At 40.4% G+C, this 24,885-nt stretch overlaps 1 protein-coding gene across 2 annotated transcripts in view; it reads left to right on the top strand.

The window, feature by feature from the left end:
* The window catches only part of NCAM2 (neural cell adhesion molecule 2), a 534,690-nt gene that overhangs the window by 291,347 nt on the left and 218,458 nt on the right, over positions 1-24,885 (top strand). For both annotated transcript variants that reach the window (XM_061627895.1, XM_061627894.1), the window contains exon 2: positions 16,355-16,429. In XM_061627895.1, the coding sequence (XP_061483879.1) occupies positions 16,355-16,429 (75 nt within the window). The remainder of the gene's footprint in view (positions 1-16,354; positions 16,430-24,885) is intronic.

Here is a 24,885-nt window from a genome sequence, read left to right as displayed (position 1 = left end):
TGTGTGCCATCCCAATCTCTGAGTGGTGAGATTTCCAGGGGTCCCTGTGCTCACCCAGGGTTTGGTTTCCTTGGGAAGAAGGTCAGCGGAAACTGTGGTGCCTTTATGAAATATCCACACACATTCCAACCTGAGCTTAAGATGGAGGGGTTCAAGGCATCAGCAGTCCAATATGCAGCTTTTCCATCAGGGTTACAAGAGGCACCCCAAAGCCATGGTGCAGAGAGCCAGTCTCTCTGCCTGCCTCCAGTTCTCAGCCTTTCTCAGACAGAACTCAAAATTTGGCCCCAGGAGCGGGGGTGGCTCTCCTGAAGAGTTTCAATGAGAAAAGGATCTCTCTGGCCCATTCACCAGTTGATGGGCACCTGATAGACCCATTAACCCACCTGGCCACTCCATTAGATTAACAAAAGAAACTCATTTGAACAGCAAAGTGGGTTTCTCACCCCAAGGCACAGGGTTCCAAATCAGAGGCTGGAAGGGGACTCATAGAAATTATCCATCTCAACCCCAAAACCCGTAACACTATGAATTTCTGACAGTAATTCAGAACTGAAGATTTATCTGAATATAATTTGCCAACAGGATTAACTAAAATTATATGGACTATTCTAATCCATGTAATCCAATGTGATGTAGTGGTTAGAGTGTTGGATTAGGTCCTGGGAGACCAGAGTTCGAATCCCCACTTAGCCATGAAGCTCACTGGGTGACCTTGGGCCAGTTACTGCCTCTCAGCCTAACCTACCACACAGGGTTGTTGTGGGGATTAAATAAGGAGGAGGACAACCATATATGCTACCTTCAGCTCCTTAGAGAAAAGGTGGGATATAAATGCAATAAATACAGTAAGACCCCACACATATGGCAGGTTCCATTCCAGGTCACTGCCAAAAAGCGAAAGTGGGGCCCTACTCAGCTGTAGCGCAGGGAGCTCCAGCCGCTGTGCTGTAGCTGACAGCGATCAGCTGGAGCACAGGAGCTCACCACGCTACAGCTGATCACACACTACAGCTGATCAGCTGGAGTACGCAATCAGCTGGAGTGCGGGGAGCTCCAGCCGCTGTGCTCCAGCTGACAGGGATCAGCTGTAGTGTGCAAGCTCCCCACCCTACAGCTGATCACGCACTACAGCTGATCAGCTTGAATGCATGATCAGCTGTAGCGTGGGGAGCGCTCGCGCTCCAGCTGATCCCTGTCAGCTGTAGCATGTGAGCTCCCTCAGCTACAGCTGATCGCACACTACAGCTTATCAGCTGGAGTGTGCGATCAGCTGTAGCGTGGGGATCTCCATCCGCCACAATCCAGCTGACAGGGATCAGATGGAGCACGGGGAGCTCCAGCCGCCACAATCTAGCTGACAGGGATCAGATGGAGCGGGGAAGCTCCCCGCTCTACAGCTGATCCCTCTCAGCTGTAGTGTGTGATCAGCTAGAGCGTGGGGTGCTTGTGCACTCTAGCTGATCACTGTCAGCTGGAGCGTGGTGGCTGGAGCTCCTCATGCTACAGCTGCTTGCCCCGCTGGTGCTGCTGTTTTAGTGGAACACCAAGAAGCTGGGCACCAAGAAATGGGGTCCTACTGTAACTAAATAATCCAACTGGTGAATTTCTATGCATTATGGAGATACAGGATAGGATTGTGTGATTTCTTGAACTTCAGAGCACAAGGGTTGAAGAATGGATGCTGAGAGCTAGAAGTGCTATCTTATAGAGCAGCAAAAGGGTTATTATTTTTTTACTTACCTTTGGAACTGCACTGCTGCTGGTGGTGGTGATTTTCAGGCAGGTCATGAATCCAATAACTATCAGGGGTTGCCAGACCTGTAATCAAGTAAAGAAAAAAAATAAGATGTAGCTGAACAGTATTCATTAAGCATAATGTGCAGTTTAATCTATGGCTGAGGAGAAATTCTGCTGGTCAACTGGCAAACTGGACAGAGAATACTTTCACAAGCAACTCTTCTGATGTCTCTGTTGCCAGCAGGGGTGATTAGTGAATAAAATGGATTTCTTTTAACAGAGTGTGGTCCCTTTTACAGAAGACTTCTGTTAGATGTACACATACACAAAAGAACACATATATAATTCTATGAATAACTTAGTTTCTGTACTTTTTCCCTTTTTGTTTTATTCCTCCCCCATCCTGTACTGGAGTTCTTTATCACTTTTGTTGTCATTAGTGGTGTGTCCAAAGGCCTAGTACACTTAGAAATAAGACTTTGGAGGCAGACTAAGGTTGTTTGATCATGCCTTTGCATACAGGCACAAACAGTCTCCCATTCTTCCAGAATTCTTCATGTCCTGCCATGTTGATGTGCTCTAGGGTTATCAGGTCTTGGGTTTTTGGCAAGAGACTGGAGTTTTGGGGTCCTTTCTGGGTCTCTGTGTGAGTCACCTTAATCTCCGGACTCTCAGCTTTCATTAAAAAAAAAGTTTCTAGGTGGTCTGGTTCACAAGATATACACCAAAATGTCAGCCACTCCCAATGTCTGTTAAATGAGCTTGTAGCTGGTTGCTCTAACCCTGCCCAACCAAAGTCAGGGTTGTGATTGATAAGGGATTTGTTGATCTCCAGGCTGTAGCTAGAACCCATTGCAAGGCCAGAAAACTGTGGTTTTTTCCTCCTTATCTGAAAATCTCATAAATTGAGTAAGTATAGAGCTTTCAGTCTTTTTCTCTCATGTGTGCAAGAGTCAAACAAGTTTAAATTTTCCTGGGCTGTTGAAGAGGGCAGTGTTTTGAAAACTTTCCCAATAGGAAGCTTTAATCCATTACTCGTTTTTCTGGAAGTAAAGCTGCAATGCTATCCCACATACCCTGAGTAAACCCCATTGAATTCAGTAGGACTTACTTTTGAGTAGATATGGGTACAATTGTGCTGTAAATTAATGGGACCTTTGCATAAACATACAAACAAATTGTGCTTGTGTTGTAACTATTTCTCTCCCCCTCTAATCCTATTTTTAAAGCAATGAGACAAGGCTTGCTTAGGTATCACTGTTTTTATTATGTAGGAACTAATACTGTTTCTTTTTAAAAAATATTCTGCAATGACCAACTGATTTTAACAATAAATTATTACAGTAGGGTCCCACTCATACAGCAGGTTATGTTCTGGACCCCCGCTGTAATGCAAAAACCGCTGTAAAGCAGAATGCATTGAAGATAATGGGGCACGTTGCGCAAAAATGATGTGAAAATGGCACGCAACAAGCAAAAGCTGCTGTAAAAGCGGAACAAGCACTGTAGGAGTGGGGCCTTTCTGCAATTGACAACTGCTATATTAGCTGAACGCTGAAAAGCGAAGCACTGTAAAGCGGGGCCCTACTGTATGTGGGGTGTATGTATTTTTACATCTCCTCTGTGTGTGTATATATGGAGTTTTTTCAACAACCCTGTGAGGTAGGGTTGCCAACTGGAAACCAAGGCAGCTCACAATAAGAAATTGATCCCTTTAACATCCCATAACCATAAAAACAAGTACCAACAGTTGCAAAACAGCTTAAAGTGTCACGATTCTTAATTTTGGGTTGGGTGAGTGTTCCTTATCACTTGAGGTTGCAGTTCTGTGCATGCTTCCCTGTTTGAGTAAGCCCCATTGAATACTTTGGGAGTTGTTTCTGAGTAAACAAAAATGGAATTGTACAAATATAGAATTGCACTATAAATAGGGTTGCCATATTCCAGTTCCACAAATCTGGCAGGCTAATTTGCATATTATGCAAATTATTTGCATATTAATATTTGGATTGTCCAGTTGTTTTGTTTTTGTGCCTAGGAATTACCACCAAAACCTGGGGAAAGATGTGAGAATGGAAAACCAAGTGATTCTAAAAACACTGAAGTGTAGTGGATGTGTAGGGTTGCCATATTCCAGTTCCACAAATCCGGGCAGGTTAATTTGCATATTATACAAATTATTTGCATATTATTTGCATATTATGCAAATATTTGCATATTAATATTTGGATTGTCCAGTTGTTTTGTTTTTGTGCCTAGGAATTACCACCAAAACCTGGGGAAAGATGTGAGAAATCTTTTTTTAAAAAGCAACATTTTCAGCCTTAAATGCCTAGACTCTAGTTTCCAACTCTATGGAATATTTATTGATTGATTAAGAGGATTTATATCCTGCCCTTCTGCTGTTAAAAACAGAGCTCAGGACAGCTTACAAATATAATAAAAACAATAAAAATACACAATCAATATAAAAACATAATAAAAACACAAAATAGCAACAAACAAAGTAAGTCAGGGCAGCAGTACGGTTAACCATTACATATACAGTAGGGCCCCGCTTACCGGCACTTCGCTTACCGGCATTCTGCTAATGCGGCGGCTTTCATTCCCCATTTTAAAGCCGATTTTGCGCTTTTGCAGCATTTTGGCATCATTTCCTCGCAACATGCCCCATTATACTCAATGGGGTTCCGCTTTACGGCGATTTCTGCTTTACGGCGGGGGTCCGGAACAGAACCTGCCGTATAAGCGGGGCCCGCCTGTATGATATATTTCAGAGATGTGGTGGGTGGAGAAAAACAAGAAGCCAAAATGTTAGGAAAAGGAGTCTTTCACGCCACATGCTCAGTTCTAAATACTGTTGCAGCAAGTTTTACAAGTTCCTCCAGTATTCCACTGGTGCAGGCACTCAGACATTCAGAGTATCTGTATGTTTCTTAGGTTTTATAAAAGCAGAGCTTTGCTTAACTCAAAATTTCTTCTCCCTTTGATCAACCACATCTACACAGGTTCCACCTCCATACTCAAAATGAAACTCGGCCTGGAAGTGTGCAACATACCTTGCTAATTAATTACCAATGCCAGAATGTCTGTCTTATCGACTACTCTCCTGCTCCCCCACCCCCATCAGGCATCATGAAAGACTGCTGTTGCTTCTATAATAATAATAATAAGAATAAATTTTATTTTTCAGCCGCCTATCTGTCCGGGTTAGGGACACTCTAGGCGACGAACAACAAGAATAAAAGCAATACATATACATCAACATAACCAAATTTTAAGCTAACGAAACCATCCGTTAATTCAATTATAACATAAATTAATCTGTCCCAATCTTGTAGGCCTGCCTGAACAGCCAGGTCTTCAAGGCTCGGCGATAGCTGGACAAGGAGGGAGCATGTCTGAGATCAAAAGGGATAGAGTTCCAGAGGGTGGGGGCCACAACAGAGAATGCCCTCTCTCTGGTCCGTACCAGCCTAGCTGTTCTCACCGGTGGGACCGAGAGAAGGTCTTGCGAGGCTGATCTCGTCAGGTGGCACAATCGGTGATTCTGGAGGCGTTCCTTCAGATATACTGGGCCGAAACTGTATAGGGTTTTAAAGGTCAACACCAACACCTTGAATTGGGCCCGGTAGACAACTGGTAACCAGTGAAGATCTAATAACACTGGGGTGATATGCTCCCAGCGACGGCTATGCGTAATCAAGCTGTAGGAGTGAGGTTAATACAAATAGGGGAAAAACAACACAAAAGGCAGTAACACTTTCCTAAATGTAATACCATACCAACCACAACAAGATTCCTATGAGTAAGGCAGAAAACTCAGCATCCCACAACCAATCAGGATTCATAACCAAAAGCCCAAACTAAAAAAATCCTAGCAGCCAGTCAGCCAAGGTCGCAGAAATCCCCATGCAGCACAACCTGACCTGGGGACTGCAGTTAATGCAAAATGCTGCAGCAGCACAATTGCTGACATGAGTGAGATCCTATCAGCACATAATACCTCTGCTCTGAAATCTGCATTGGTTGCTGATTTGCTACCAGGCCAAGTTCAAGCTGTGCTTTCCATGTTATGGGTGCCACATAGTACTTGTTCTACTCTTGTAATAAATCAGTCCTGTAAAGTGGCAGCACCACACTTTGGAATTCCTTGCCTATTGACATTAGGCAGACGCCTCTTTTCAGTGCCTGCTAAAATCAGTTTTCTTGAGGCAAGCCTCTCCAGACATGTGGAAGCTATTGTGTTTTTAAATCTGTTTTTAACTCATTGTTGGCTTTATTATTTTGAATGTTTTAAGTATCTGTCCTTAACGCTTTTGCCAATAATTTTATTGTTTTAACTCTTTCTGTAAACCGCTTTGAGATTTTTTTACAATAAAGCAGTATATAAATGTTGTAAATAAAAATACATAAATAAATGGTGGAGTCACTGTGGCCCTTGAGTCTCTTCCCACTTTTAGGAACCAAGGAATCTGGCTTATACTGATTCAGGCCATTTAGTACCATGATTTCTTAAGTGCAATACCCTACCAACCACAACAAGATTCCTATGAGTAAGGCAGAAAACTAAGCATCTCACAACCAGTCAGGATTCCTAACCAAAAACCAAAAATATGATAAATGAAGAAATATGTATATAAGCATGACTATCAAATATATTTATTATTTACACAAACTGTAAAGATATTTATAGTGTAATCCTAGGTTTATTTATTCAGAAGCATGTCCCAGTGTATTCAGTGGGGCTTACTCAAACAGGGACAGAAATACAACCTCAAGTGATAAGCAACTTCACTGACACAACCCAAAATTCCGAATCATGCCACTTTACGCTGTTTTGCAACTGTTTATACTTGTTTTATGGTTATTGGATTTTAAATGGCTTTATTTCTTGTTGTGAGCTGCCTTGGTTTCCAACCCTACCTCACAGGGTTTTGGAAAGACTCCATACACACACATTGCAGATGTATAAATACATACAGCCCATATAATAGTTTATTGTCAAACCAGTTGGTCATTGCAGAAAAATCAGTATTAGTTTTTAAAAAATCAGTATTAGTTTCCTACAGAATAAAAAGTGTAATACCTAAGTAAGCCCTGCCTACTTGTTTTAAAATAGGACTGGAGGAGGAGACAGAAAGAGTTAGAACACAAACACAATTCTTTTTTTACATTCACTCCAAAGTCCCATTGATTTTCAGCACATTCATAACCATGTCTACTCAAAAGTAAGTCCTATTGAATTCAATGGGATTTACTCTGGGCATATGGAATTGGCATGCTTTTACCCCCACAAAAGCAAGTATTGGGAAGTTTTTCAAAACATTACCAAGGATCTGACTCCTGCACACGAGGAAAAAAATACTGAAATGTATATACTTACCCAATTTATGAGATTTTCAGGTAAACGGGGGGAAACCACAATTTTCTGGCATTGCAATGAGGTTTTCTAGGTCAGTCAAACTGAAACACAACCCTGGCTTCACTGATCGGCTGCAATCCTGAACGGCCGGGGTTAAAGCTTTGAAATGCTATACAGTACTGTTTAAAGAAAGATTTAACAGTTGGGGCAGCTGACGTTTTTATGTATATCTTGAGAACCGGACCACCTAGAAACTTAATTTTTTAAAAAAATTAAAGCTGAGAATCCGGGCCACCTAAGGGGCTAAACGGGTGCTGGGTGGCATGCAAAGAATCTGGGTAAAACCCGGCTAACCAGGCAATATGGCAACCCTAACTATAAACATCTTTACAGGTTATGTAAATAATAAACAACTTTGACAGTCATGCTTATATAAATCTTATGTTCTGATAAGTATCTGATTTCACACTATGATTGTACATTTTAAGTGTGCATTCCAGGCATTTAAGTGGGCATTCAAGGCAGGGGGTTTCCAACCCCATTTGCAGAGGATCCCTAGTCCAGCTTTACCAGCAGCACAATCCAAACTATATCTACTCAGAAATAAGTCCTACTGAGTTCTATGGGGCTTAGTTCTTTAGTAAATGTGTTTAGAATTGCAGCCTTCAGGGGCATCCATCTTTACTCCTGAGAGTTCACATCTAACATATCCACAACACTAGGCTCCTTCCTTCCCACAATGGGCTTCTGGTGACTGGGCTGGCCTGAGGGCACTTAAACCCTTCTTGCCAGAATCAAGTAGGCTAGCTAAATGTTCCCTACCCAGGCTCCATCTTTTTGTTCCATCTTAATTTCCAATCAGGGAATTTTTTTTTGTTTGAATTGGATACTGCAAGCAACTGTGGTTGATGCTTAATGGCATCACTAGGGCCCACCCCTGTGACATCACTAGGGCCTGCCTCTGAAATCTCAGGGTTTGCGATTTTTCTGACCTGGCAACCCTAAGAATTAATCTGTGATTTAACATAAGACATTCTAAAATACTAGCCTGAATCAAGGAATGAAACTGCCACAAACAAAGAAACAATACTTTTTAATTTGTGTGTGTGTGTGTGCGACAGTACTTACTGATATGAAGTACTGGCACCCATTCTTTTGCTGCCCACTGGAGCAATTTTTCCCTGCCACCCATGACACTTCTATCAAGAAATAAGTATCAGCACCTAACCCCCCCCAAAAAACCCCACTGATTGCATGCATAACAGTTTGAAAACACAAAACACTTTAAAAGTCATTGCTCACATCCATAGGGTTGCCATATTGCCCAGCTAGCCGGGTTTTACCCGGATTCTATGCATGCCACCCGGCGCCCAGCTAGCCCCTTACGTGGCCCAGATTCTCAGCTTTAATTTAAAAAACAAATTAAGTTTCTAGGTGGTCCGGTTCTCGAAATATACATAAAAACGTCAGCCACCCCCTCGACTGTTAAATCTTTCTTTAAACAGTATTGTACTATAGTACTTTGTAGCTTTAACCCCGCCCGTTCAGCATTGCAGCCAATCAGGGATTGTGTTTCAGTTTCATTGACCTGTCTAGAAAACAAAATGGTGGTTTCACCCCCCCCCCCCGTTTATCTGAAAATCTCATATATACATTTCAGTTTTTTTTTCCTCTTGTGTGCAGGAGTCAGAGCTTGGGCAGTGTTTTGAAAACCTTCCCAATACTTGCTTTTTTTAAAAGCAATGCTAATCCCATATGCCCAAAGTAAATCCCATTTAATTCAATAGGACTTACTTTGAGTATGAATGTGCTGAAAATCAATGGGACTTTGGAGTGAATGTAAAAAAGAATTATGTTTGTGTTCTAACTCTTTCTGTCTCCAGTCCTATTTTAAAGCAAGTAGGCAGGGCTTACTTAGGTATTACAGTTTTTATTCTGTAGGAAAGTAATACTGATTTTTTTAAAACTAATACTGATTTTTCTGCAATGACCAACTGGTTTGACAATAAACTATTATATGGGCTGTATGTATTTATACATCTGCAATGTGTGTGTATGGAGTCTTTCCAAAACCCTGTGAGGTAGGGTTGGAAACCAAGGCAGCTCACAACAAGAAATAAAGCCATTTAAAATCCAATAACCATAAAACAAGTATAAACAGTTGCAAAACAGCGTAAAGTGGCATGATTCGGAATTTTGGGTTGTGTGAATGAAGTTGCTCATCACTTGAGGTTGCATGTCTGTCCCTGTTTGAGTAAGCCCCACTGAATACGCTGGGACTTGCTTCTGAATAAATAAACTTAGGATTGCACTATAAATATCTTTACAGTTTGTGTAAATAATAAATATATTTGATAGTCATGCTTATATACATATTTCTTCATTTATCATATTTTTGGTTTTGGTTAGGAATCCTGGCTGGTTGTGAGATGCTTAGTTTTTTGCCTTACTCATAGGAATCTTGTTGTGGTTGGTATGGTATTACATTTAGGAAAGTGTTACTGCCTTCTGTGTTTTTTTTCCTGTTTGCATTTCACTTATCTTTAACCTCACTCCGTTACAGCCATAGAAGCAACAGCAGCATATGCAAGATAATTAACTCCCATTAGTGATAAGAACAAGAATTTATAATTATTATTTCAATTAAAACAAGAAGCTTATCAATACTTTGAAGAGGACCAGATATTTATTTTCTTTCTGAGCCCAGGACAGGGTCTTTCATGACGCCCGGTGTGTGTGGGGGAGCAGGAGAGTAGTTGATAAGACAGACATCCTGGCATTGGTAATCTAATTAGCAAGGTATGTGTGGGGTTGTTGCACACTTCCAGGCCGAGTTTCATTTTGAGTATGGAGGTGGAACCTGTGTAGATGTGGTTGATCAAAGGGAGAAGAAATTTTGAGTTAAGCAAAGCTCTGCTTTTATAAAACCTAAGAAACATACAGATACTTTGAATTCTGAGTGCCTGCACCAGTGGAATACTGGAGGAACTTGTAAAACTTGCTGCAACAGTATTTAGAACTGAGCATGTAGTGTGAAAGACTCCTTTTCCTAACATTTTGGCTTCTTGTTTTTCTCCACCCACCACATCTCTGAAATATATTGTATATGTAATGGTTAACCGTGCTTCTGCCCTGACTTACTTTATGTTTGTTGCTATTTTGTGTTTTTATTATGTTTTTATATTGATTGTGTATTTTTATTGTTTTTATTATACTTGTAAGCTGTGCTGAGCTCTGTTTTTAACAGCAGAAGGGCAGGATATAAATTCTCTTAATCAATCAATAAATACTCCATAGAGTTGGAAACTAGAGTCTAGGCATTTAAGGCTGAAAATGTTGCTTTTAAAAAAAAGATTTCTCACATCTTTCCCCAGTTTTTGGTGATAATTCCTAGGCACAAAAACAAAACAACTGGACAATCCAAATATTAATATGCAAATATTTGCATAATATGCAAATAATATGCAAATAATTTGTATAATATGCAAATTAACCTGCCCGGATTTGTGGAACTGGAATATGGCAACCCTACACATCCACTACACTTCAGTGTTTTTAGAATCACTTGGTTTTCCATTCTTTTTATTATTATTAAGAAAAAATAGGGCAGCATGAAAATTGATAGTTGCATCTTAAACAACTTTTTTCTAATTGCTGCTTCTTCTCCTGCTACTCCTGCCTAGCGTTCGTTGTTTAAAATGGAAAGGAATTTGGAGTCAGGAACATAAAACAGTATTTCATAGGGATATATTCTTTCAACATCACAGTACCCTTTACATTTTATACATGTGAAAGGGTACCACATGAGGCCCCCCCACACACAATAAATTAGGTATGGATGTCTGAACTGCAAACTTGATATACATAGACCCACACACACACATCACCAAGAAGCTGCAACCTTACACAAACAGAGTTCCAGTTCTCAGGGACATCTATGCAAGTTGAGGCCTACACAGAGGCTTCCAGAGCTCAGGTATCCATGCCTAACATGTTGGTGTCAAGGCCAAGGAAAGCTGTGCAGCTTCAGGAACACAGCCAGCAGTCAATGTGTGATGTGTGAAAAGAATTTGCAACTCCCAGAGTTCAGTGGGAGAAAAAAACTCCAGTTTGAGTATTGGGAAAGGGAGGGAGAATAATCTAAGACAGTGGTTCCCAATCTGGGGGCAGTGACCCCAGAGGGGCCATGAAGTAATCCTGGGAGGCCGCAAACAGTAAAGAAATGAATTATTATTATTATTATTATTATAAAAGTCTTCACTCCCTGGATGCTTTCTGCTCCCCACTGCAGCTGCAGACAACACCTCCCCCTTGCTTCAAATGAGAGGGGAGGCCTTTTGCTGAAGTGGCAGAGCATCTTTCAGGTGCACCAAGGGCAGGCGTCTGCCTATAAAACACATGGCAGATGCCAATGGAGGCTGAGGGTAGGGCTACCAGGAAGAAGAAGTGATTATTATCAGGATGGCTCCCACCTCCTTGCACTGATGCTGCTGCTGACGCCCTTGCTCAGAACGAGAGGAGAGGGCTTTTGGGGAAGCAAAAACAAGCAAGGCTACAAGGAAAAACTGCTTTCCCCCTTCCTTCCTGGCAGCCAACCTGCCTGCCTGTCTTGGCTCCTGCTTCACTGCCACCTCCTTTTAAAAATTATTATTTGCGAGGCCACCCACATCTTGGTTTTGGCCCAGATGCAGCCAAGCAGCAGTAAAGAAGCTCAGGACTTGCTCGGCCCCCATGTCTGAAGCTAAGCGTGTGTGCCAGCTTCCCCCTTCCCCCTACACACCGCCCCCAATCTCTCTCTCCAAGATGCTGTGGCAGTTGATGGCTTCCTCCCTCCCACATGCCCAAATGCATGCATGCCTGCAGATGCTTGCAGGAGGGGCGGGTGTGTTTGTGTATGTGCATGCACTGATCTGTCTTCTGCTGTGCTCTGCTCTCATTCTTCAAGTGCACACTAACCAAGTCATCAGTTCTGACGATCATCCCAAGGCCTAAAAACACTAACCCCCCCTTCCTCAGTCTATCCACTTGTTGTCTGCAGTGCACAATCTAGCATCCCCATCTCCACCACGTTGTTGCTTCTTGATTGTTATTTTTTTAAAAGAAAAAAATCAGCAGATTTGCTTAGGCTGGGATCCTGGCATTGCAACAGAAATGAATTTATTTATTTAATTATTATTGCGTTTATATCCCATCTTTCCTCCAAGGAGCTCAAGGTGGTGCACATGGTTCCCCGGTTTCCATTTTATCCTTACACCAACCCTGTGAGGCAGGTCAGGCTTCAACCCAGTGGGGTTCATGGATGAATGGGGATTTGAACCTGGGTCTTAGTCCAACACTGTAACCCACTGGTATTGGGAGACAGGACTGTACATCTTCAGACTATATGTGTGCATGGGGATAGGAATACCAATTTGATTGGGCCCTTGCATTTAAAAAAGAAAGCAACACCTCCCTGCAAATAGAAGATTAACACATCAGGGAGTTTCTAATGCAGCTCATGATTCTGGATTTCTGTCTGCAGGAAGCTTCTTAATGGAAAGGAACATTTGATGTGATTTTGCCATGCACCATCTGAAGGAGTTCACTCCATTTCTACCACTTCAGAACTGTACATAAGAACATCATAGTAGAAAACATAAGAAAAACTAAAGAAGGCGGCTCAGTGAATGTAGGATGACTTCAGTAAAAGGCAAGATTGAAAATCAAAAGTGCTAGGAAGTCATAAAGAGGGAAGATAGGTACAGAGGTGAAAGCACTAACCCCCCTCCTCAATCTATTCACCCTTTTGTCTTCACAATCTAGCATTCCCACCACTACCACACTGCTGCTTCTTGATTATTATTGTTATCATTTTAAAAAAGCTCAGCAGGTTAGCTGAGGCTGAGGTCCACATATTTCAGCTAAAATATATTTATTTATTTATTTAGTTGCATTTATATCCCTCCTTTCTTCCAAGTTACTCAAGGTGGTGCACATGGTTCTCTTCTTCCTTTTTAACTTTACCCCGTGAGATAGGTCAGGCTGAGAGACTGTGTCTGGTCCAAGGTCACCCAGTGGGCTTCATGGCTGGGTGGGGATTTGAACCTGGATCTTACCCCAACCCTGTAAACCACTGGTGTTGGGAGACAAGACTGTACATCTTCAGACTGTTGGGGGGGCAGGGGGATCCCAATTTGATTGGACCTTTGCATTAACAAAAGAAAACACCTCCCTGTCTGCAGGGAGCTTTTTATGGAAAGGAATATTTGGAAATGTGATTTTGCCACGTACCATTTTTTCAATTGACAGAGACTAAAATTACGATTAGCATGGGGCATCACAAAATTGGTTGAACTTACAAAGGGGGTCTCGTACTCGTAAAGGTTGGAAACCATTGATCTAAGAGTTTTGTGGGAGAGATCTCAAGTGGCTGAGAGAGGGGAAGACTGAGATGCTTTTCAGATTTGCGAGAACAGTACAGTTGTCTGTATACAATATGTTTTATCCATAGCTTGGAAAAGTTACTTTTTTGAACTACAACTCCCATCAGCCCAATCCAGTGGCCATGCTGGCTGGGGCTGATGGGAGTTGTAGTTTAAAAAAGTAACTTAATAGCTTAGGCCTACCAAGCCCCTGTAGTAAAGATTAGGGACTCGATAAGCTGCATCTTTTGTAGCTGCAAGTATAATATGAAGTCTGCTAGGCTTAGGAGTTGCTAGTCTAATAACAGTCAGCTATGCTTGTTTGATAACAGTGCAGTCTTGAACATGTTTACTCAGGAGTAAATCCCATTGAGTTCCATGGGGCTTACTCCCAGGAAATGTATTCTATAAACACTTTCCCAGGAGTATGACCCATTGAATACAGTGGAACTTACTTCTGAATTAACATCCATAAAATTGCACCAGCAGTCTTTCAAATGAGAGGCTAGAAAGTCAGAGAAAGGTTTCAGCTTCTGCAACCTAACATAGATCTGCCTACTTTCTTTAGCCTTCCCAAATTCAAAACCGATAGCCAGACTATTTTTCCTTGAATGGATGAATGGCAGGTCCCATGTTTGTATGTATTTTGTTATGCTTAACTGTGTTCGTAGTTCTGCATAAATGGAACTGCATTACATACCTAAGTCAGAGTCTATATTACACCACTCTATGCAATGTTTTGTAGTGTTATAGATTTTTACTGTATAACATGATAATATGTTTATTACATTGACATGTTTTAAATTTAAAAATCAATAATAATATTTACAGAAAGAAAGAAATTTCCTAAACAATGTTGCGTCCTTAAATTGTGTCAAAGGTCATAGCTGAATGTTTTTGTAAGTTAATTTTTTTGCAGTTTTAATGGAATGAAAACAAAATAACCCCACTCAGTCTTTTTTGACAAACATGCATTTTACCAAGATTAACCAAACTGTTTTTAATTAGCTTTTTTGTAAGCATCAAGTTTGAGGGAACCATGATATTTTAATTTCCTCATAACATTAACAAAAACTATGTAAAAAATGTAAAAAGAGATGAAGGGTAACTATCTGTAATTAATTTAATAGAATGCCTGTCAAAATTATTTCATATTATATTATTTATTTAAAACCATTTCTAATCCGCCCTTCCTCACAAAGAGCCCAGGGCAAGGTACAGTAAAACAAAACTAAAACACCATTTCACCATCACAGCAATATAAATAAATATATCCAGGGCAGCAAAATACACAAAGCAGAATAGCATATAATTCATGAAACTTCAGAGAAACTAATAACTAAATGCCTTGGTAACCAAATACATGTGTAAGTTGGTGTCAAAATTTCACCAGTCTCAAGGGTGAATGCATTCCATAATTAGCGTGCCACAGTAGAAAAGGCCCTTTCACAGGTGTCAGTGGATGTCACACCCATGAGGCACTGCTAACAGGCTTTCCCTCTCTAAACTTAAGCATGAGAGAAGGTGCTCCTTCAAGTATTTAGGTCCCAAGCTGTTTAGGGCTTTGCAAGCCATTACAAGCACACTATCAGCTAGTGTAGCTCCTTCAGGACTGGTGTTATATGGTTCTAATGAGCACAGTTGTTCAATAATTGAGTGGCTTTATTCTGCACTACTTGCAGCTTCCAGACTGCCATGGGGCTAACTGGCAGTCCTCCAGTAGAACTGGTCATGTAGGTGAGAACAGAACCACAGTGTCCTGTGCCTTTGACTCCCACCTCACAGAGCCAGCCCAGCATGATACAATGTCAATGGTACTGAAAGCTGCTGCACGATCCAAGGGAAATAAAAGGGTCACACTCTCCTTGTTCCTCTCCTGAGAGATGTCACCATTGGGGCAACCAACTCTAGTTTGGTCCCAAAACTGGGCTGGAACCTAGACTAGAATGGATCTAGATAATTGGTGTCATCCAAGAACATCTGAAGTTGGACAGCAACACCTTCCCCGGAAAGGATTCTTGCTAGCAATGGCTTCCTACTGCCTTATTAACATTACAAGGCAAACATGTTGAAACAATGGATTGGATTCAGATTTAGTTGTGCTTAGAGTCACTGAGTTTAGTGGGTCCACTCTGAGTATGTCTTAGTGCACTGTTCTTCAACTTAGGGTTGTTAGATGTTGTACTACAACTTCCTTAATATTTGGCCATTGGCTAAACTTTCTGGGATTGATTGGAGTTGTAGTCCAACAATTTCTGAGGACCCAAGATTGAAGGAAAGTGTTTTAATGAATACAAACTGAAGTGTTTGAAAAACCATGGAAATAATGTACTTTAAAATTTGGTCTTTTAATCTAACTGGTTGGATCCAGACTAAAGCTGCAGTCCTATACTCTCTTTACTGGGAATACATTCCTCTAAACTCCTATAAACATGTATATGAGTGCACCACATGTTAGTTCAATTTAGGTTCCATTGAAATCAAAGGGATAATCTGGAACCAGCTCAGTGTATATAAAGTGAAGATTAATAGGCACTGTGATGTGCTTAAAATCTAATGTAATGTTCTGTTTAAAAAAACAACAACTCATTGACAACTTTCTCTTTTTTATATATGAGTAAACATATCCCTAATATCTGGATTATACTTCCAATTCCAAATATTGGTCTACAGTACTGTTTTCTCTGAAGAATTCCAGGAGGTCAGATGCATTTCTTTCAAATTGGAATCCTATTTGGAGAAAAAGATTGCATGTATGGTTTTAATGTGTGGAAGGTTTTTTTTCTGTCTGTGTGGGCATATGTAAAATTCTGGTTTAAATATATATATATATATTTATATTTTACAGCACTTCTACAAGTGTCAATTTCCCTCAGCAAGGTAGAAGTCAGTGTGGGCGTATCCAAATTTTTCACATGCACAGGTATGTATATTTGCTTAATTTCAACTTGACTGTAGCTATCTTCACATGTGTGCAGACAATAAGTATGTTAAAGAGAGACTTGCTTGGGGGTACACAATTAGCCCTATCTCAACTGCCCTCCTCCGTCCCCACCTTTGCCATCCCAGGATAGTGTCTGTAGCATGGAGACTTCTGTATGGATGTTGGCTCCCCACTTGATTTACACCCCTAACGAGCAAGGGCTCTAATTGTGCAAGGAGCCTCCCTGCATAAGGAAGGCTCTCCACTGCAAATGTTATTGTGAACCCGACAATGACAAAGGTGGAGCAGGAGGTGCAGCACAACTTGGGGGAAGGGGCTAAGTGTGCAGCCTCAAGCCACTGTTCAGCACACTTACACATGAGTAACATATGATGAGTGCTTATATTGGTTGAACATGCATGCTTCGTTATCCATGTTATGACAAAGAACCAAGCTGGTCAAGTTTGTCTTGGCAAAGATATGGTACACCATGCTGGTCCAATCAGAAGTCTTATTAAAATGTTTTGGGGTTGTGGAAGGGTGGGATGAGCCCATACATAAATATAAAAATATCTTCTTGGATGTTAAAAAGACTGAGGTCATAATCTATCAGGAAATTTTCCTTCAGATGTCAATATTAAATGAGTTTAAAGCTATGAACATGAATTTCCTTTGGTAACACTGTGGTATTCTTTCTCTGAATATCTTATCTAGTAGTGTAAATTTTGTCTGTTAATATTGTTTTAAAGTAAATTATTTGTGTGGCATAAAAAAAGACCCTATATAATGCACTAGGTGATCTTGTGGCAGTTATGATGGCTATTGCGGATGTTATTGGCAAAACTATTTTGATGTCTTGAAATGTTCAGAGCTGTTCCATCTGCAGAGGAAAATTGTCAACTATGTAATTTTTGATGACTCCAGTTTTGTGAACGAAAGTAGATAATCCTTAGGGGCAATTTGTGGAGACCGAGGATTAAAAAACTTAATGGGAATTGATCCAGGGAGGTGGGAAAGCTCCATCTCTCCTTCCTTCAGTTTCTTATTTTTTAGGACCTCATAGCAAGTAAGCCAGATCTGGAGAATCTATGCTATTGGCAAGAAGGAAACCAGAGAGGTAACAGTCCTGAGCAGACAAGACAACTGGCTGAAAGTCAGAATGATTAAGGAAGTGAAACAAATTTGTTCAGTGCAACACTCACTGAGAAGTGAGTGACCTGATGACGGTGAGTGGTTGAGGCTTGGACTCTAAGGCAAAATCTTGTGTAGATCTCAGTGACAGAAGAGACAATAAGCTGGTGGAAGAAAGGAAGCGGATGAGCAGGGAGGTTTCAAATTTTGTAGGCTAGGAAGCCAAGGTAGGATAGGTTTGCCAGGCCCAAACTGCAAGGTGGAATTGTATTCCTCAAGAATATTGCCAAAAATGCATTACTTTGAGCCATTCATGCCCAAATGTGTTGAAGTCTCACCCTCAGGTGGATAGGTCAGCCTATTCTTAATTATAAGTAGTAGCATTTTGAAGTGTTGTGTAGTTAGTGAGATAAAGGAATTTGTTGACATTTTGAGCCCACATAATATTCTGCTTGATTTCCCTGAATGTTAGCAGCAGCAATAATAATAATAATAATAATAATAAAATTCCTACATCTGACATCTCTTGACCTAATGCGATGTTAGTTTTATTTTTCTGTTTTAGTAATAACAGCCTTAATGTATAAAGGTATATTAATAGTAAAAGAAAAAATGAAGAATGTACCCCTACTGTCCTTCCAAAATAATTGGAATTTATGTATGCATGTATGACAAGTATTTTTATACTGCCCTTCAGTTATATGCCCATGATAGCTCCCCAGTGCCTCACTCAAGATTATTAAGGTTACACTATTATACAGACACAAGAGTGGCTGTATACTAAAGTCAGCATGGATTTTTCACATTCTGCAATGCTAAATTGAAAAAAAAACCCATGCCATTCTGAAACTTCCCCTAAGCTCATTTCAAAACAAAACCTTACAATACTTATAGTCCTGAACTCAGAAATGATTGCTTAACAACCCTCTCAATTTCCATGGTAATACACAAAACAGTCAGAGAGAATTGAGAGTTCAAAGTATAAAAAGAGAGAGAGAAAAACATCCCTTTTGGACTTCTTTGTCAGAATTCTCTTTATTTGTTGAAATTAATTAAAAAAACATGTATATTCACAGAGTATCTGCAGTCCTATTCCTGACTTTGCCCCATACTCTGACCTTCATCTTCTGCAGTTTAAAAGATTTTTTTTAAAAAATGCCTGGTCAATTTTTAATTAATTTAAGAAATTTAGCATTGAACTCAATGATAAGGCCAGGCATGCTCAGTAAGAACCAACTGTCAGTGTTCTAAAAAGCCAGACTCATAGCTGCTGGGCTTGCCTAATCAGGGGCCTACACCAACACCAGAAATTTATTTCCATTTAGACAGTCATGGCTTCCCCCAGAGAATCCTCGGAAGTGTAGTTTGTAAAGGGTACTGAGAGGAGACTCCTATTACCCTGGCAGAGCTCCAGTGGCCAGAGTGGTTTAACAGTCAGCCGCTAAGATTGAAACTCTGTGAGGGAAACAGGGCATACCCTAGCAACTCTCAGCACCCTTCACTACCTACACTTCCCAGGATTCTTTGGGAGAAGCCATGACTGTCTAAAGTGAAATAAAGGTCTGGTGTGGATGTGGCCAGGGACACCTTTGGTTTAAATTTGGGTGGAAGGCTACATGTGCCTGCTGTAGAATAACAAGGCGGGGGAAACCCTGAAAAAAAATGATACTGTTCACAGTGTTTTCCTTTTGGAAAGGAAAGGGGCTTCCCCTCTGCCCAGTGCCCACCCACCCAGTCCCCTCCCCTCCCCCTCCCCGCCTCTCTCCCAGGTCAGTTTCATGTATCCTAAGCATAATTGCACAGGAGTAATAAGCATGCAAATTATCATACCTGCCGTCCCCTCGTCTTCTTCCCTATCCCCTCCCTCTTGCCCCTTCCCTCTCCCTTCCTTCAGCCATTGCTTCCCATCCCCTTCCAATCCTCTCCTTCTTCCCCTCCCCATGTGTCTCTGAGCATATGGTGAGTGGTGGCAACACCTGCAGTCACCCCAAATAACAGAAACAAGACAATTGCAGGGAGGAAGCAACAATATCAAAACAGTTGATATTGTTCAGATAGTCACTTTAAATATGTTTGATTTACTTTGCAATTTTAGTGAAGCTTCCTGTAGTAAATCATTTTCTTTTGCTTCTTTTTCTCTGAATATGTGAAGTACAGCAACACTTTCCAACACTAAAAAAAGCTCCAAAAACAATTGTGGAATAATGGCACTGACTATTCTCCAGACTAGTTTCCAATGGACATGAGGAGTGTCTCAGTTTGCACAAGATAAAACAGTGGGAGGTGAAATATATTCTGGAAAAACCTTTCCTTAAGTGGAGTAGCTTAAGCATAGCAGGCTGAAAACATGCATCATGGGGAGGCCAAGTTTGTTTTTTCCAACAGCTAGAGTCACTGTTTAAGTAGCAACATATTGTAATCAGTCCGATTTTACATCAAACTGCAGTTTCAGATTCAACTGTTAATGTGTCCAAAATAGAAACAGAGCATAACCTCCAGTTTGAAACACAAAAGGCTGTCTTCAGCATCATATGACATTGACAAATAAAAAGGCTTTGAAATTAATAAAAGAAATTTGACACAAATGTCTAGGAGATGGCAGGTGTTGCCACCACTCACCATATGCTCAGAGGCATGTCATCAAATTCTTCTAAGTTACACTGGAAGTGGATTGGACTGTGAAAGACCAACCCAAATGCTGTTTGCATTTTGACCAATTTGTAGGGCAGTCCAATATCTCAGAGAGGAGGTCAGGTCTCCTGCTCCCCTGGTGCATTCACTATAGCTGCCCAATTTCCCTGCTTTTAAAAGTTTGATAGAAATATCTGTGGGCTATAGGTGCACTCTTAAACCACAAGGTTTTTTGCCTATTAATGAATTAGATATCTGATTATTCATGGCTGAGCTATTTTAAAAATAATAATAGCAATAACCATGGGGCGTTTTGCTTGCTTTTCTGCTTGACCAAGAGAGGTGTACTGCAATCAGATGAATGCTGGAGATATACGAAGGAGAGAGCAAGTTTAAATGGCAGTTTCTCTGTTTTGGTAGCATCTGGTGGAACTTGTGGATCTGGGCCTTTACTATTGTATACACTTCATATTTCCTTATAGTATTTTGGGTCATATAGTTATATTCTAACATAGGTACTATCTAATCTACATTTAAGCATTGGAAAGCAGCTACCCCACTTGAGATTAATGTCCGCCATGGTTTATGTTTGATTGATAAGATAAATTTCTAGAACTCTGAAGGGTTTGAAGACTAACTGAATCAGTTACTGTACACATTTTCCAGCTCTATTTTTTTTTAATAACATTGCATACTGTGGAATGTGCTTTGCTTGGATTAGGGTTTTCCTGTCATTCAGTACCACAATGTGATATAAGACAAGGTGCCTAAAGTGTAACAGCAAATGGGTGCTCCCCTCCCCAAGTCCAAATGCATTATACCCAAGATCAGCCAGGTTAGTTTGATACCTGACACAGAAAATCCCACAAATATATATCCCTGTTTAAAATAATTTAAAATAATTACTTGCTCTTTCATAGCATCCAAAAGCAGTCAAATGAGACAGCCACCTCATTCTGACTAATGGCAGGGACAGACCTGAGTAGGAACTAAATTTTCAAATGTATTTGAACTAGCCACACTTGCAGAGGGTACAAGCAAAGACAAGGTCCTTGTCAATTAAGTGTAAGAAGAATTAAATTGGTAGGAAACAACAGTGGCACTGAGCTTAACCTTTTTTCACTTCCAACATGGCAGCCAACAGAAAATATAGCAAGGGTAGGATAGTCCCCTCTTTTCCTAAATGTGTTCCTGAGCATTTCATAGTAGCTTGAGGTATGGTAATTTAGAGGGGAATCTTTTCCTGGAATGTAGATGAGTGAGGGGAAAAGCCCTCTTGCTGTGTAAATGCCTTATAAAGCATTGGAAATAGATAATTAACTGAAACATTGAAAAAATTCTGGTACTAATTATTTAATGGCTGAACAATGTGTGGTTTCCTTTAATAAGTTTTGGGATTTGTCTTAACTCTGAAAATCACACTTTCTTCAAGTTCTCTAGCAATGTGCTTCCAAGTGAGACTTGAAAGAGGTTGGTTTTATTGTCATATCATACAGCCAATAGACAGGAAGCTATCCCATTAGAATACATTATAAGGTCTGTAAACCACTAGTTACTAATTTAGAAATTATATAAGGTCAAGATACAGTCCAAAGTTCATTCCAGGTCATCATTTTTATGGAACCTTGTTCCAACCGATTGGATTTTGAGTTAATAGCAGATAATTATAGATTGCCACCAAAAATTAATACACATTTACAGGTTTTTAAAAATTACTTATTCCCCCTATTATTTTGTAGGCAATTGCTATGAAAATAGGACACATTAGAGAGATGGCCCTGTGTAATAATCTTGGCAAATTACAGACAAATAGGTCCAGAGTTTTATTGTGTATGTGTGTGTCTGCTGAGTGCCTTTAAAGGTGAAGGTGGTGAGAACTAAGAGGAATTACCTTTACACCTTCTGATTTTGTGGGCAATGATTTTATTATGAAAATGGCATACATGGTAGAGGTTTTCCCAGCCTGCAAAGTTTCAGAAGGTTAGGTATAAGTACTATGGATTTATGATGAATTGAGTTTGGTGTGTTGGGGGCAGGAGGACTATTTCAGACTTGTGTTCTGTTCAGTTGCCACCAACATTCGCAGTGCAAAGCTGATGTGATAGGACTAGCTGTATGGATATATGGCATGAAGATAGGACTTAATTGTTGAGCATTTTCCAAACAAGCACCACTAACAGGCAAAAACAAAGTTATGCACTATTTCAACATCCCTTCCCCAAAGCACTGTAATTGGAGAGCCTGAAAAAATATTTCCCTCTGATTAGAAGCTAGAGCTATTGTTTTTTTTGTTTTTTTTAAACACCCTGTATTTCCAAATCATTTTGGTTGTTCTTGCTTTATTTATTTATTTATTGGTTTGTTTATTATTTGATTTATATCCTGCCCTTCCTCCCAGCAGCAGCCCAGGGCGGGTCCTTTACTTTACTCCTTTACTTTACAGGGTGGTTCCTTTGCTTTACTTTGAGATACTTTGAGAAATCCCACTTTGGTTTGGAGAAGCCAGATCTACTACTTGTTTTATTATAAAGCCACTAGAGTGGCTGTATGCTATAGTCAGCATGGATTTTTCACATTCTGCAGTGTTAAAATGAAAATACCCCCCATGCCATTCTGATGCTTCACATAAGATCATTTCAAAACAAAACCTTACAAAATTTATAATCCTGAACTCAGAAACGTTTGGCTTAACAACCCTTTCAAATGTCATGGCAATACACAAAACAGAGAGAATCAAGAGTTCAAAGTGTAAAAAGATAGAGAGAAACCAGACCCCTTTTGGACTTTTTTCTGTCAGAGTTCTCATAATTTGTTGAAATTAAATAAAAACCAGCCATGTTCACAGAGTACCTGCAATCCTATTACTGACCTTGCCCCATACTCTGACCTTCATCTTCTGCAGTTTAAAAGTTAAAAAAAAGTCTGGTCGATTTTTAATTAATTTAAGAAATTTAGTATTGAACTCAATGATAAGGCTAGGCATGCTCAGTAAGAACCAGAGCTTGGAAGTAATTCATTACAAGTAACAAATTACTTGTAGTTCATTACTTTTTTGATTAACGAGTGGGTAATTCCATTACATTTTGATTGTAATAGAACTAGGAGAAATTTTATTACTTTTGTGGAGTAATTGTAATGTTTCCAGCATTACATTTGGGCATTACTTGCGGGGGAGGGGGCAGAGAAAGTCTTCTGCTCCTCTGATTTGTGGATGAAAATCAGGTGCCTCGAACTGGGTTTCTGTGCAGCATCACTCTACCCTCATGCTCTGTGGGTGGGTAGGAGGTGATGAGGGAGGAGGTGGAAAGTGAGACGGGGTGGAGTGGATAAAACAATTGTTTAAAAAATGGGTGGTGGTGGTGAAGAGTGGAGTGGAGGGAAAAAGGAGCTGGAGGGCAATAACATAGATAAAGGAGGAGAAGGAGGCAGTAGCACAATGGAGATAAAGAATCTGTGTGTGTGTGTGTGTGTGTGTGTGTGTGTGTGTGTGTGTGTGTGTGTGTGTGTGAAAATCAGGGCTGTGGAGTCGGAGTCGGGAGCAATTTTGGGTGGAGTCGGAGTCGGTAGAAATGTACCGACTCGACTCCGACTCCTTCACAAATGGCAAATGTATATTAACTAGTAATAACAAATTTACTGTAGTAAAATGGTAGCACAAGGCATTTCATCACCAGCATGTGAATCCAGAGCTTGGACAAGTTACTTTTTTGAACTACAACTCCCACAAACCCAATCCCTGGAGCTGATGGGAGTTGTAGTTCAAAAAAGTAACTTTTCCAAGCTCTGGATTCATGTGGTGGTGATGAAATGCCTTGTCCTACCATTTTACTACAGTAAATTTGTTATTACTAGTTAATATACATTTGCCATTTATAAAGGAGTCGGAGTCGGACAGTAGAAAAATAGAGGAGTCAGAGTCGAAGGTCTGGCATACCGACTCCACAGCCCTGGTGAAAATACTGTGTTTGCACTTGGCACAGAAAGAGGCCTCCACCACCATCTCTGGCTACTGTGCTGCATTTGCAGTATTTTAACTTTTTAGCATCTCAGGGGAAAATGTTTGCTTGGGTGAGTGTCCCTTAGTTAGTGGCAGGGCAGGGTCCGGGAGGTGGTTAAGTGAGAGAGATTATGCTTGCTGGCTGAGTGGGGGAGGTTGCACTTGATGTGCAAAGATCTGCATAGTGGCCTCTGACTCCCTGCCCATCTCCCTTACCAGTGGAGAGACCACCATTGCTACCTTATGGAGAAAAATAATTATTCTACTACCTCTGTGTGTGTTTATTTTTAATGTTGTTTTAGGCTACTTAGATGTGCAGCAGCCAAGGCCAGAATCTTGTAGGCGTTTGTTTTTTTAAAAGTACCTGAAATGTAATTGTAGTGATAACTTTTTCTCAAAAAAGTTACTTTCAGAGCATCTGTAACTGTAATGGTAATTACTACTTTTGGGGGCCATTGGCCCTTCCCTCCCCATCCCCTGTGGTCAGTTTCACCTATCCTAAGCATGATTACAGGAGAGTAAATACCATAGATAGAAATATATGTTAGCTATAGGTACGTTTTTAAACCACAAAGTCTTTTGCCTATTAGCAAATTTATTTAAGATTCAGACTAATTGCATTTAAGCTCCTAATAAAAACCAACTTCTGGAATAATCCTACTGTAAATATTGTAAGAATGCTTGCTCTTACCCCAAA

Source organism: Rhineura floridana, chromosome 5 (genome assembly GCF_030035675.1).
Source record: "Rhineura floridana isolate rRhiFlo1 chromosome 5, rRhiFlo1.hap2, whole genome shotgun sequence".
NCBI classification, from domain to species: Eukaryota; Metazoa; Chordata; class Lepidosauria; order Squamata; family Rhineuridae; genus Rhineura; species Rhineura floridana.
The sequence above is the reverse complement of the archived record's forward strand: the minus strand, read 5'-3'. Positions and strand labels throughout refer to the sequence as shown.